Raw genomic sequence first — 15,243 nt, forward strand, 5'->3', positions numbered from 1 at the left:
TATTATTGAGATCATCAATCTGAACTAGTTAACTATCAATGCAGAAGCAGTATGATATAGTAATAAGAGGTATATGAATTGGATGTTCGTCTCAGCCTTGACATTTTACTCATTGTGTGGTCATGGCCAAGTCACAACCACTGTAAAATTAGGTTAATAGTGTGCTGCTTAACAGGTTTTTGCTGCTGCTGTTAATGTTACGATTGGTCTTTCCTAAAAAGATTTATCAGGCTTCTCCTGTAGCTACTATTATGGCATTTGTGTTGCTGAATGCCCATGTCATGAGAAGAAGTTCTGAAGTTAAAGATTAATTTTGTGCCTAAGTACTTATTATGTACTAAGAAAATGAAAGTCACATGAACAACTGAATTGCTCAATTATTGGAACCATGGGCCCCTAAACAGAGTAGGGTCAGAATATTTGATAAATCCATAAAAACATCACCCTGGGCAAGTGTCAAGTGTCTGAGGCCGGATTTGAACTCAGGTCCCCCTGAATCCAGGGCCGGTGCTCTATCCACTGCGCCATCTAGCTGCCCCCCACCATCATTTTTGACTTCACTTTCTATTGATGATGTTCATGTGTGCCTCCCAATCTTTTTTTAAAGTTGATATAAAAACAAAACAAAAAGGCCCTTGCACAAAAGGTCACACAGTACACCAATAAGAATGCTACAGGGGCAGCTAGATGGCGCAGTGGATAGAGCACCGGCCCTGGAGTCAGGAGTACCTGAGTTCAAATCCGGCCTCAGACACTTAACACTTACTAGCTGTGTGACCCTGGGCAAGTCACTTAACCCCAATTGCCTCACTAAAAAAAAAAAAAAAAAAAAAAAAAAGAAAGAATGCTACAACCTAGAATACATGAAGATCTGGGTTCAGATCCCAGCTTCTGTATGTGCTCACACATATCCAATCTCTCCATGCCTCTTCTTCCCATCTTTCAAACAAGGAATATGATACATAAGATCCCTTCTAGCTCTGAATCTGTGATCTAGTAAACAGCACTTCTCATTGTTTCCTCTTTCATGAACATTTAAGGGTTAATGTCTCTCTCTAGGTTTTTCATCTTCCTAATCTGATGTCAAAAGCTCTTTAACATGCTTAGCATTTGCTCTTTATATATCTACTATTTACATAGAAGATGTCAGCTTGATTTAACAGCAGAGAGCACCAAGTTCTACTAGTAGCCTTAAGTATCTTTGTCCAAAATATAGAAAAAGTAAGCGTGTATGTGTGTGTGTATGAGCCTGTAATATACAACAAACATCATGCAATAACTAACAACCACCTTGGACCCTGAAACTTCATAACATTCAAAGAACAACCTGCTGAAGAAAGATGTGAAACATTACAATTAGTGTGTACTTCCAATTTAAACATTAATCTAAGGAATCAACTACATCAACTTGCAATTAAAAAATATTCTGTTAGATATGATTTTTAAAACATTTTTGTTCTTTGATTTTGGGGGAACTTTTTTCACTTTTAGGTGAGAAAACTCGTAAATGAATATTTAAAACTAAGACCTTTTTCTTTTAGACATCTCTTTCAAATACCTATACACAAACAATATTTTGGAAAAGTCCCTGGGAGAAAGACCCAACTTAATATAGATATGTGAATATTGTTTTTTTTTTTAAAAAAGGACAATTATATAGAAGTGTGGAGAAGAGGAAATGGATGTGAATGTCAAAGAAAAAAGAGACAGCCAAAGAACAAAAACATTAAGTTTGGCTTAGCAAAAAGAAGAGCATTGGACCCGAAGTCTAAAGAACTGACTCTCAGGTCCAGGCTGTAATGTTTAATAGCTGTGTGACTACAAGCAAGAAGCTAACTTAGAATCTCTAAGCTTCAATTTCTTTCTTTTTCTGCACTTAATAGCATTTTTTTTTCAATTACATGTAAAGATAGTTTGCAGCATTCATTTTTGTAAGATTTTGAGATCCAGATTTTTCTCCCTCCTTTTCAAGCAATCTGATACAGGTTATTATATTGCACAATCATGTTAAACATATTTCCATTAATCATGTTATGAGAGAAGAATCAAAACAAAGGGGAAAAACCACAAGAAAGAAGAAACAAAAACAACAACAAAAGTGAAAATAGTCTGCTTCGATCTGCATTCAGATCCCATGGTTCTTTCTCTGGATGCGGAGAGCATTTCCCATCACGAGTCCTTTGGTACTGTCTTGGATCGTTGTATTGCTGAGAAAAGCTAAGTCTATCACAGGTGGTCATCGAACAGTGTGGCTGCTACTGTGTACAATGTTCTCCTGTTCCTGAGCTTCAATTAATTTTAGATAAGCCTAGAGCACTGAGAAGTTAAAACAACTTCCTAAAATTCCCAAAGTCAGTACATCAGAGGCTGGACTTGAAACCAGGTTTTTCTGATGCCAAGGCTCTCTATGCATTATGCCACACTCACTTCTCTTGAAATACAATTGCCCAACAGGCCTCTTTAAGTTCTAATATGAAGTATTATCAAGAATTGTCCCTAGCATAGTGGATAAAGTGCTAAAAATCTCAGGTTCAGAGCCTGTTTTATACCCATAAATGTAACACTGAGCAAGTTATTCAACTTTTCTGAGACTGCTTTCTCAACTGAAAAAGAGAGATACTTCACAGGGTAGCCCTGAGTGTCAAATAAAAAATATATAAGTTTGCAAAGGTTTTTCACACTCTGCCAACCTAAAGCATGGTGCAAACAAAAGTAGACTATCACTGCCCTTTTTGCATAGTCATCCTTCTATTGTGCTTGGTTCTTCAGCACCCCGTGCCAATACTGTCCATGGGGTTTCTTTGGCAAGGATACTGTAATGGGGGGCAGCTAGGTGGCGCAGTGAATAAAGCACCGACCCTGGATTCAGGAGGACCTGAGTTCAAATCTATCCTCAGACACCTGACACTTACTAGCAGTGTAACCCTGAGCAAGTCACTTAACCCTTATTGCTCAGCAAAAAAATAAAATAAAAAAATAAAAGGATACTGTAATGGTTTGCCATTTCCTTCTCCAGTGGATTAAGACAAAGAGAAGTTAAGTGACTTGCTCATGGTCACAAAGGTAGTGTTTGAGGCCACATTTGCACTCAAAGTCTTCCTGAATATAGAACCCAGAGCTCTATTTACTGAGCCACCTAGCTGCCTCCTAATATAGATTACTACAGACAGTACAAAATTTATTATCTAAAGCATACTACTCCCCCCCCCCGAAAAGGAGCTCCTATATCATCTAGAGACCTTCTTCCATTATCTAAGACCAAGAGTGCACACATCTATAGCCCAAGAATAGCTTTTACATTTTAAAATACAGTAAAACTTTATTTTAAAAATGTAAAAACCATTCTTGGCTCTCAGCCCCCTTTCCCCCCAATCTAGATCTTCTTTGACCCATCTCACATGAAGAGATGGCCCTTCTCTTGAAGGTAAACTCCTCTTCTTATACACCTGATCTCATTCCATTCTACCTTCTCTAGAAGATCACACCCCCATCTCCTAATCTATAGATTCCCTAGCTGTTTAACTACAAACACGCCCAGTGCTGCTCCCACAAAAAAATCCCATCTTCACTCAACTTAATTATTGCTATTATCATTTGAAAAACATTTCCTTCCCTTTGTAACTAAACTCTAGTAAAACCATTTATATTCAGTGCTTCTTCTCATCTCATTGTCTTCTATACTGCCAGTAACCTGACCTCAAACTCATTGTGGAATTCAAACTACTCTCTCCAAAGTTACCTCTTCATAGCTAAATTTAATAGCTGTGGCTCAATTCTTATCCTTGATGACCTCACTAAATCCTCATCCTTTGTGACTTCACGGTCTCTCTGTAACCTTTGCCACTATAAATCACTTCTTGATTTGGGGTCTTCAGCTAGGTGGCACAACAGAGTGCCAGACCAGAAGTCAGGATGATGAGTTCAAATCTGACCTCAGACACTTGACAGTTTGTGGGACCCTGGGCAAGTCATTTAACCAATCTTCCTCATATTTAACTTCACATAATGTTTAACAATATTAGCTATCATTTCTATAATTACTACTGTTTATCAGGCATTGTGCTAAGTGATTTACAAATAACAACCCTGGAAGGCTATTATCCTCATTTTTTACAGATGAGTAAACTGAGGAAAATAGAGGCCAAAAGTGACTTATTTGCCCAAGGTCACACAGCTAATAAATTGTCTGAGGCTGGACTTGAAATTAGGTTTTTCTGACTCCAGGCCTAGCATTCTAAAGTGCTATGCAATCTTTAAAGTACTTTTTTTTTTTTTTGCAGGGCAATGGGGGTTAAGTGACTTGCCCAGGGTCACACAGCCAGTGTCAAGTGTCTGAGGCCGGATTTGAACTCAGGAACTCCTGAATCCAGGGCCGGTGCTTTATCCACTGCGCCACCTAGCTGCCCCTTTAAAGCACTTTTAAAATGCTTATTAAAAATAATTATTGTACTGTTCCACCATGGTTGGGTTGCTGCTAATCTTTTCTCCTTTCATTAAGCCTACCACACAGAGGACTTCCCTTCTCATATTTTACTGAGAAAAGTGAAGTCATTCACTATTATACTAACTAAACTAAGTTCCGTCTTCTCCCCTATTTCACATCTTTTTTTCCTTTTCTTTCTTTCTTTTTTTTTTTTAGTGAGGCAATTGGAGTTAAGTGACTTGCCCAGGGTCACACAGCTAGTAAGTGTTAAGTGTCTGAGGCCGGATCTGAACTCAGGTACTCCTGACTCCAGGGCTGGTGCTCTATTCACTTCGCCATCTAGCTGCCCCCCTATTTCACATCTCAAAACCCCTAGAAGTCACCTACAATTTCCTACACTTTTGCTCTAGTCTACTTTCCAATTCCTCCTACACATGCCATTTCCCATCTCCTGGGATCATTCCCTCAAAGTTTATCTCTCTCTCAATCTAATAACTCCTTTCCCAGCAGGATATGAATAAACTCCCAATCTTTATTTATTTTTTTTCCTGCAAAACATTTCCACATTAGCCAGGTTGTGAAAGAAAACAGGCAATAACAAAACTTCAGATAAAGGAACAAAAAAAATTAAAATTACACTTCAATCTGTATTCAGACACCATCAGTTCTCTCTCTGTAGATGGATTGCATTTATAAACTCCCAATCTTAAAGGCTCTAAATGCTCAATACCTGTACTCTTCCTTTCACTCATTCCTAGCTATCTAGGAGTCTACACTCATCACTCAAATGAAGCTCTCTCCAAGAATACCAGTGATTTAATTGCTAAATCTGAATGCCACTTCTCAAGAGTCTGTATCTTTCTTTACTTCTATGCAACATGTGACACAACACATTCTCTCCCTGGGTTTCTGAAACATTGCTTTCTCCAGGTTATCCTCCTACCTATCTGCCCCATCCCCCACCTTCTCAGACTTGCTGGATCATAATCCATGTTCTGTCCCCTATGTATGTATCCCATGGCTCTGTTCTGGGCCTTGGTTCTTAACTCTCTAAACTCTCACTTGGTAATTTCATCATGGATTCAACTATAATCTCCAAGAAAATGACTTTCTGGGTCTACATATCCCTAGTCTCTCTCCTAAGCACCAGATTCCTATCAACAACTGCCTATTGAATATTTATTTCCAAATGGATGTAATAAAAGCTAGAATTTATATAGTGCTTTAGGGTTTGCAAAGCTTATTTGTCATAAGGCATCTCAAAATCAGTATGTCCAAAATATATATCGTTCTCTCTACAACTCATCCCCATCGCTTCCTCCCTAATTTCTTTGTTTCTATTAAAGACATTATCACATTCACAATTTCAGAGGTACGCCTTGAACTTTAGCCTCTCCCTCACTCATCATATCCAATGAATAAATCTTGTTGAGTCTACTTTCACAAAATCTCTAACATATTCCTTTCTTTCCAACCATACAACCACCCATTTAGGCCTTTGATACCACTTGCCTCCTAATGGAATTTCTTTCAGTCTACACCTTCCTCATACTTTTGTTCTGAACAGCTGCCAAATTGATATGCCTAAAGCACAGGACTGACCTATGTTGCACTCAACTGAAGAAGCTCCAGTGACTCCCTCTTTTTTCTAGAATAAGATAAACTTCTCGGGCAGCTAGGTGGCGCAGTGGATAAAGCACCGGCCCTGGAGTCAGGAGGACCTAAGTTCAAATCCGGCCTCAGACACTTAACACTTACTAGCTGGGCAAGTCACTTAACCCCAACTGCCTCACTAAAAAAAAAAAAAAAAAAAAAAAAAGGATAAACTTCTCAATTTGTCAGTCAAGGTCTTTCAGAGTTTGGGTCCAATCTATATTCCCAGACTGACTCAATTTTGGGGCACTTTACATTCCAAACAAAACGGCTTATTTGCTGTTCCCTGCACAACATTCTACCTACCAGCTGTCTCTTCATGCCTGGACACAACTTCCTCTTCACCTTGGCCTCAGCTTCCTTCAAAGCTTAGCTAGTGTCATCATCTACAAAACCCTTGGGTGCTAGTGTTCCTAACCCAAATTTCTTTGTAGTTTGTATCTAATTATCGGTAGGCTTATCCATAGATAATAAATCCCTCAAGAGAATATAAACTCCTTTCAGGTTGTCATTCCATTTGGTCTACAGAAGGCTGAGTAAAGAAATGGCCTTTTTACCAATGTTGATCTGCAACTTGGAGAACCACCTAGGACATGGACAAGTTCAATCACTTGCTCTGACCCCCCCAAAACCACTTGCCCGGGGTTCACAAAGTCAGAGGTGTCAGGGGAAGGACTTGAACCTAGGTTTTCCTGATTCAAGTCCAGCTCTCTAACCACTCTTCCCTGATGTATACTTATCACTAGATAGATAAAATCACCTGCTTAGCAAGGGATAAAGCTTGCCTGGCACATTATAAATATTTGGCAAGTGTTTCTTGAATTAAGTGATGAAAAATAAAACCCACTGGGGTCAGGTATTAGGCTACTATGGCCACTAACCCCTTTGTGGACATTGTACAAAGGATCCATTAAAAGATTAAGCAGGAAGACATATTTTCTAAGTCTACCCTCAATGAATTCCCCCCAAAATTAATCTCTGCCTATACTGAGTATATTCTGCCATGACTGATGGTATCCAAGTTTAGAGACTTACTATATTTTCCAAAACTCTGGAGTAACTGTACAAATACAGCTTGTTTCATTCAAGAGATGATCTCTTGAAAAGACGTGGGAAATGTAGAATTTTACTTTATTTTTGTGGTGTTCAATGTCCTTTTTTTGCTTTTGGAATTTGAGCCAGTGTCATACAGACAATATGCTAACATTCATTTAGTTTTCCTAAAATATGGCCATGATCATCATATTTGCCCTCTCCCGATACCCAGTCTGTAGTATTCCAGGTCAAAAGCAAGAATCCTGTCAAAAGGCTGATTCCTCAGAAGTAACTTGGAAATAAAGATACTCGAATAGTTCTGGCTCATAATATTAGGATTCTCTCCTCTTTGGTAACAAATTGTGTGAAATCGAAACAGGGCCATGAGGAAACACTTGTTTTTTTTTTTGTTTGTTTTTTTAAATCAGTTAATAGCATTCAATTTTGACTGGATGAGTAGCTTAATTCTATTTGGATTATATTAAAAATCACAACTGGCTACTCTCTCAGAACAGTATTATTTGGACAATTTATTCCATTTAAATGGCCAATAAGGAATAAAAATCACACAATCCCTTATGATTTAAAGTTAACACTTTAAAATAAAACTTCTGTATAATCATTTTAAGTACTTGGACAATAAAATAATCCATGTCCTCAAAATGCACCATGCCTTCACTTATAACAGAAATTCAACATTCACTGACAAATAGCATCATAATTCCCCACCCCCAAAATGTTTAATACCAACTTTTCTTAAAAGGTTATTTGGGGGGCAGCTAGATGGCGCAGTGGATAGAGCACCGGCCCTGGAGTCAGGAGTACCTGAGTTCAAGTCCGGCCTCAGACACTTAACACTTACTAGCTGTGTGACCCTGGGCAAGTCACTTAACCCCAATTGCCTCACTTAAAAAAAAAAAAAAGGTTATTTGGAACCAAGGATATCTAAAAGTGTTTAAAATGAAAAGTACCCAAATCCAATCTTTCTTCAATCTCCTTTTCCATCTTTTCAACCCTATCAAAAGCCCTCCCTCCCCCACCCCAGGGCAACCCACTCCCTATTTTAAATAACCATATTCTCCTTCAAAGCCCTCTGGGAAAGTGATATCATCACGAATGGAGCTGCAAGAGCCAAACACAAATGCTAAGATTACCTAGCTTTCTTGATAGAAGATGGATATTGATAACAGTAACATTACAGAAATGAGTAGAAACAATGTAACAGAAAACATTTTCCTACTATAAGCCTGTCTTTAAAATGGCCAGTAAATGACCAATTTCAAAAACTAAACAAGGCAAAAGGCAAACAAATTTTATATTACAACTCACCCACTGTAGCTCTGATTAAAGGGGAGGAGTCACCAATATTATTCAGACATTCACTCTTAATGAAATCTGTTACTCCATTCGGGAAATTGTGAAAGTGTGCTTTCACATTATTCTTCAGAATGAGACCACTCAAAGACCTAGTGGGTTCATCTGCAATAAAAGAGTAAACACTACTTTGAGCTTTTAAGTAGTTTATACATCAAGAATTCTAATGTTTTTGCGGGGGAAAAAAAGGATCACAGCATATTATTAGTCTTGCATTATGACCAGCACTAGGCAAAAACACTCACTGAGTCTCAAGACCTTGATCCAACATTCAGATTAAGAAAAAAACAAATCTTGTTGGCAGTTAATACTATGATAACCATTAATATTAATTAATATTAATTAAATAATATTAATTAATAGTATGATAACCATTCCATGAACTGTCGGCACCATAATATTAATGGCAATTTGCTTTTAATCCCTCACCCCCAGACTAAAATGTATTCAAATTCTGACCAATTTTGCTCACTAGGAATTAAATACTTCCTCAGTAAAAAGGTGAGGGAGGGACAATACATATACAATGTTGGATAAACTGTCAAATATAGCTGCAGTATAAAATGGTCAACTCTTTCATTCCAAAGGAAGACTGATTTATGGCAGGGAGAGCTCAATGACAGAGAAGAGCTAGGATATGGTATTTTTTGAAAAGCATCAACATTTTAAAAAATACTTAATTCTACACAATTCATAATCATCTCACAAAGCATATTATATACCTGTTAATTCAACTAAATAACTAAGTGTCCACAATTCCAAATTAATGAAAAGATTTCCTTTACAAAGTGCCTGTTATATAGACATTTAGCAAACTCTAAGCTCACCCTGAGGAAACAGAGTTAAAAAGGTAAAACAAAATACATATTAACTTCAAATTTGCAAAACCTTTTGTGTTCATAAAACTCAGAACCTTAGACTGAAACCTAAAGCAAATTTTCTAAGTAGTCACACAGGGTGGCCAAAATTTTTAGTGGTAATAACTTGTCTTTAGCTGCACCATCATGAAAGATTCATATTCCAAAACAGCAACAATAAGTACTCTGTTGTTTAGGTCAGCAGTGAATATCATTCATACACCAATACTATAAACAGCAATTAGGTCTCTTGGAATTAAATAACACACAGAAACAAATGCTTCACATACCCTAGTAAGGTAATAGGAAGTTAAATTTCCAGGTTTATTATATACTCCCTGGTTCAACTAGGATGCAATTGATCCTTTAAAAGATAAGATGGACATCAAGAGGTAAACAGCTATCAAACTATTCCTGAATTACTCTTTTGGGATATGCACCCCCTTGCCCCCATGGGAAAGTGTCATCAACACAATTATTTAAGGCCATCTTAATCCCAACCATGATATATGCATTTGATGGAAAACAGCTTACCTTCTCAGTCCCCTATGACTTTCTAGAGCAACCATGAAACCAATTTTCAAATTTCTAAGAGCAGAACATTTTTAACTTCTTTAGGTGACAACACCTGTTCCAAGACTTTTCAGGGCAGATCTTTAGCATTTCTTACTTTTAATGAAACTTATTTGTATTTTTGTGAAGGCTAGATGAAATCCAAACCTGCCTAATTTTATACAAAGTTATAAATAGGCTAATGGGGAAATGGCTTCAGCTATTTAATTAGCCAAACTAAACAAGGCTGAACTTTTTGAAGATGTGATTTCTTGAATAGTCTTTGCCAAGAATATGAGTTTCCAATGGAATAGAATGTTGAACACTATTCATTTTCTATTAAGGATTAAGAACCATTAATCAACATTCACCAAATTAAAGACAAGTTGATAATAAAAGAAGTAAGTGGCTGAACATATACTAATATTAATGCTGTATAAATAATTTTAACATCCACAATACTTTGCTTTGAGATGTTAACACTTCAACTGTAAAATGGTCATATTGAGAAACCATGTGAAATGGAGTAATGCTGGATATGGGTGGGGGTCAGACTGACTTGAAATCCTTGACTGCTACTTGTGTGACCATAGCCAAATTACTGCTCCAGGTCTTTATTTTCCTCAACTAAAAAAATGAAGGGATTAGGAGATATCGATGTTATCTATATAAAAGTAAACATATGGATCTACAGATGGAAACCTTTATATAAATATGAACATAGATCTGTAAGCTATAAAATGGAGAATGATAAATATCACCTCCCCTACCTGACAGGATTGTTGTAAAATTTAACTGAGATGAGACATGTGAAAGCACTCTAAAAATAAGTGCTCCCAGTCCATTAAAAAAAAATTGTGAAGTGCTTTATTTTAATACAAGGTAATTATTACTCAAATTTCCTAAAAAGGAGATTGATTTCCTATTGTGGGAAAACAATACATTCCATCTTTAGAAAGGTTCTAAGAGGTAAGCCTTTAATGGTATTAAACCAAATGTACAGTTTTCCCACAAGAGGAATCAATTTATTGCTTACCAGAACTTCTAAAATATTGGTACATTTCAAAAAAGACTATAGGGCCAGCTAGGTGGTGCAGTGGATAGAACAACGGCCCTGGGATTCAGGAGGACCTGAGTTCAAATCCTACCTCAGACACTTGAGGTACTGGCTGTGTGACCCTGGGCAAGTCACTTAACCCTAACTGCCTCACCAAAAAGAGACTATAACACCTCAATCATTTAGAAAGGGAAGCATATTAAAAATTATATATACTTGTTGGTTCAGTAAATAAGGTAAATTAAAGATTTCCTTTACAAATGGCATGTGGCATAGGAGAAGGAAGGGAGTGTGTAATAAGTACTGTCTGTGCTAAGCACTATACAAAAATACTTCTTCCACACAAAAGCCCTATGAGATAGGTGCATTTATGATCCCAATTTTACAGTTGAGGAAACTGAGTTAGACAAGAGGTTAAATGACTTGCCCAGGATCTCACATAAAAACAATTAGCATACTGCAATGGTCTGACTCAGAATGTGAAGGTCTATGGAAGGAATTTTTAGTCTTGAAAGATTACTTTAACACTTGTCGAGTTAAAAGTTCAGTACAAATTACCATGTTGTGTGTCACCTATAAACATACAAATTGATATGGTTTTTTTTACTACATGAAAATGTTTAATAATTTGAATTACTTTTAGCAAGATTGAAGATCTGTTACTTCTGGTAACTGTAGCAAAGACTATTATAGATAAAGCATTAAAAACAATTTTATTAAAAAGTACCCCCTTCAAATGACAAACTAGTAAATAAACTGTAGTTTATGTAAAACTTTCACAGCTTAGCACTTCTAATAGTATATACTTCAGTGTTTACATGCTCTAAAATCTGTAAAATAAATACAAAGCACTACTCTTCCCCAACTAAAGTCTACTACACTTATGAGTAAGGATTAGGATATTCAAAAATGGAGTGGGGGGGTGGGGGCAGCTAGGTGGCAAAGTGGATAAAGCACCAGACCTAAGTTTAAATCCAGCCTCAGACACCTGATGCTAGCTGTGCGACCCTGGGGCAAGTCACTCAACCCTTACTGACCAGCCAAAAAAAAAAAAAAAAAAGGACTGGAATTGGCAATACATTTCTCCTATGTAAAAAAATCTGTGAATTTATTACCTAAAACTCTAAACAAGGAAACCTTTGTGAAAAATTGAGGACTCATTAGAAAACTTAAAGTAAAGAGAAGCCTTTTCAATCTTTTCATATTATATTTGTAAAGCAAAAAAAGAATAAAACATTATCATGTTCCAAATTACAATCCCTATTCTTAAAGAAACCTTGTAATTATTTCCAACCTACCTTCAGATTTTAATTTTGTAAGAACAAAAATCAGGTAGTTGTTAAAATCAGGATATTGGTTGAGTTGTTCCAGTTTCTAAAACAAAGTGTAGTTAAGGAAACTATTCAAGATAACCTGAGAGAGTAATTGTTAACAAAAATCAACGTTTTTAGCAGGACTTAGATTTATTAAGCCTGACACTATTGCTTAGTTGATTCAACTGTTTAGACTATAAATACCTTAAGAAAAAGGTATCAAAATAACTTAGAACTCAAGATCATGAAATCAGTATAATGTCTTAATTTATCCAAAAATCCTTGTCTTGCATATCTTGGTTCTTAATCATTTGAACCCGTTAGATAATCCATTATCTCCTTTCCATAATCAAATTTCTCCTTTCCAAAGCAGAAATATTCACAATTCATGGTATTCAACCATGACAGCTCTACAAGTGTCCCTACCTCCTACGATTTATCACATTGCTTCATATTTGCAGTGACATAACGTTCCACTAAATTTTCCTTGCTCCCTGATTCTCAAACTGCTCATTTACTCAGCAACGGAATTTCAGTAAAAAGTAACACTACAAATGCAAAAGTCACCAGCCACAACATGAACAAAATGATGTGGATGCCTTACTTGTTTCTGGTTAAATCTGATACAAACTCTAGTAATGAGTATTTGCTGTTTATTAAACGAAGACCTCTCAGTTCTCAATGTATCACACAAAAATTAACAGCATAAAACAATATCTGAGATGACACAAGGAACAAATCAAAAATGTCTAAAATTCTTTCTTTTCCCAACAAAGGCAAAATATGGATTCTAGAACCTTTAACAACCAACAGATTCATTTCAGAGGGAATTTAGTAATGGTTTTGAACAGAAGTAAACCTGAAGACCTAAAGTTAAACTCCCTAATTTTTATTTGCCATATATAACATTTGATAAGCATGTTTTCTTACATAATACTAAGCCTTCTCTTAAAAAGAAACTCTACTAACATGTTCTTTTTAAATAATTAAAACCTCAATGGCATCACTCTCTGCCAAGGAGTGGAAGCAAATGACAGAACAAGCCATCACTTTGAAAAAAGAAATTCTCACCTCTAGTTAATGACCTGAATTCATTTTTTAAATGTAGTTTTTGAACATTTTGACCTAATGAGTAATCCAATGTTTAAAAAAAATTATGAAATATTTGATGAAACAGAAAAGTCAAAATCCTAAGCTAGTTTTCCTTATTTCGAGGTTACAGTTAGATAACTGATTTTTACCATAGGACAGACTGCATTATACCATCCTACATGATATTCTGATGATTCACTGACATAGACAATCCAGGTAGTAATTTGAAGACTTCACTAGCAATCTATAACCCTTTTTATACTGTTGCCTTTTCAAGATCCCATGAGGCTGTTAGCTATGACATCATAAGAGAGAGGTATGCCACAGCTATGGAACTCAGGAGAACTGAAAACTCAAAACTGGCTGTGGATCAAATAAATACTCCTCTTGCTATGAGCAGCTTTCCAGTAGAGATACCTTTAAAATGTTGTAATTTAAAAAAAAATCTTCAAATGAACACTTCTGAATAAGTACTATCAATTTCACTAAGTAACACGGAAAATGTATTTGCCAACAGTTTAGTTAATTGACTATTCATAAGCTCCATCCAGAAAATATCATCCAACCATATACTGCTTCCCACACATCAAGGAATAAAATTTGACTGTAACTTCCCTCATTTAAGTAATTCTATAAAATATCAACTAATTATATGCACTTCCCACATATCGAGATATAAAAGTTGATGTAACTCCCCTCATTTAGCCAGTTCTATTTTGTTTTGTTTTTTTAGTAAGGCAATTGGGGTTAAGTGACTTGCCCAGGGTCACACAGCCAGTAAGTGTTAAGTGTCTGAGGCCAGACTTGAACTCAGGTACTCCTGAATCCAGGGCCAGCGCTCTATCCACTTCGCCATCTAGCTGCCCCTAGCCAGTTCTATTAAAACATTATATACTTAAAGACTCCAATAGCATATATTTAAAAGCATCCGACAAGAATAAAATTTTAAAGCAGTTCCACGTTGTCAGCATGGGGAAAAAAATCTTTTCTCTATTATGGATTTGGGAATGTCCTTTCTGCAAAAGCAGAGATTTAAAAAAAAAAAAAAACTAACCACCACCAACAAAAAAACCCCGCTGTGCTCTGGACCAGAATCAGAAAGAAAATTCTATCTTTGTGCTCAGATCATCTCTTTTGGGGAGGGGTGGGGAATACGTGTTTGGGGGAAAGGGGAAGAAGTGTGTCGTTCCCCCCAGTTTGGGACACCACTGAACAACACGTTAAAAGGGTTTGCTTCCTCTTCCTCCCCGGGGCCTTTCCCCAGCCCCCCTGAAACTGGAGCGGTTCCCCCCAGATTTCCCCCCCGCCCCCCTCCCCCGGGGTCGCCAGTCTTGCGGGAGCCAAGGCTTTAAAAAGAAAACCCCAGCTTGGAGCCAGGCGGCAACAGGTGTTACGCTGCCCCGCCACGGGGTGGGGTGAAGCCCGGCCGAGTCGCCCTCCCGTCCCCAGGCCCGGCGGGCCCGGAGCACAAACGAGCCCCCGCGCCCGGCCCGAGCCAGGCCGAGCAGGGCCCCGCGCGAGGCTGCTCCACCACCTCCATGGCGGGCGGGATGGCGGCCCCGCGCCTCCCTCCTCCCTGGGCCCCCGCCCCCACTCCCGGGTCCCGGGCCCGGCCCGGGCCGCCAAGGCGAGGTTCATTGTGTAGGCCCCGGCCGCCAGCGAGGAGGCCGCCCGGGCCCCCGCCGGGCTCCAGCTCACTCGTGGGCTGCCTGGAAATCGGGGGCCGCGCGGCCCCGCGCACATGCGGCCCCGAGGCCGCCGCCCGCCCCGGCCGGAAGCCGGCGCCCCTCCGCGAGCCCGGGAGCTCGTGGCACGCCTCTCCCCGCGCGCCAAGCCCGGGACCGGCTGCAGGGAGTGGGGAGAGGGGGAGGAAAGCCTAAGGGGGGC

At 38.3% G+C, this 15,243-nt stretch overlaps 1 protein-coding gene across 3 annotated transcripts in view; it reads right to left on the reverse strand.

The window, feature by feature from the left end:
• The window catches only part of TNPO1 (transportin 1), a 124,017-nt gene that overhangs the window by 60,982 nt on the left and 47,792 nt on the right, over positions 1–15,243 (reverse strand). For all 3 annotated transcript variants that reach the window (XR_006354905.1, XR_006354904.1, XM_043986265.1), the window contains exons 4-5: positions 12,250–12,325; positions 8,441–8,590 (exon numbers count right to left, since the gene is read on the reverse strand). Coding sequence is in view for 1 of the 3 variants with exons in the window: in XM_043986265.1 (XP_043842200.1) it covers positions 8,441–8,590; positions 12,250–12,325 (226 nt within the window). In the remaining 2 variants the exon portion in view is untranslated. The remainder of the gene's footprint in view (positions 1–8,440; positions 8,591–12,249; positions 12,326–15,243) is intronic.

The sequence above is a fragment of the Dromiciops gliroides genome, chromosome 1 (genome assembly GCF_019393635.1).
Source record: "Dromiciops gliroides isolate mDroGli1 chromosome 1, mDroGli1.pri, whole genome shotgun sequence".
Classification (NCBI taxonomy): domain Eukaryota; kingdom Metazoa; phylum Chordata; class Mammalia; order Microbiotheria; family Microbiotheriidae; genus Dromiciops; species Dromiciops gliroides.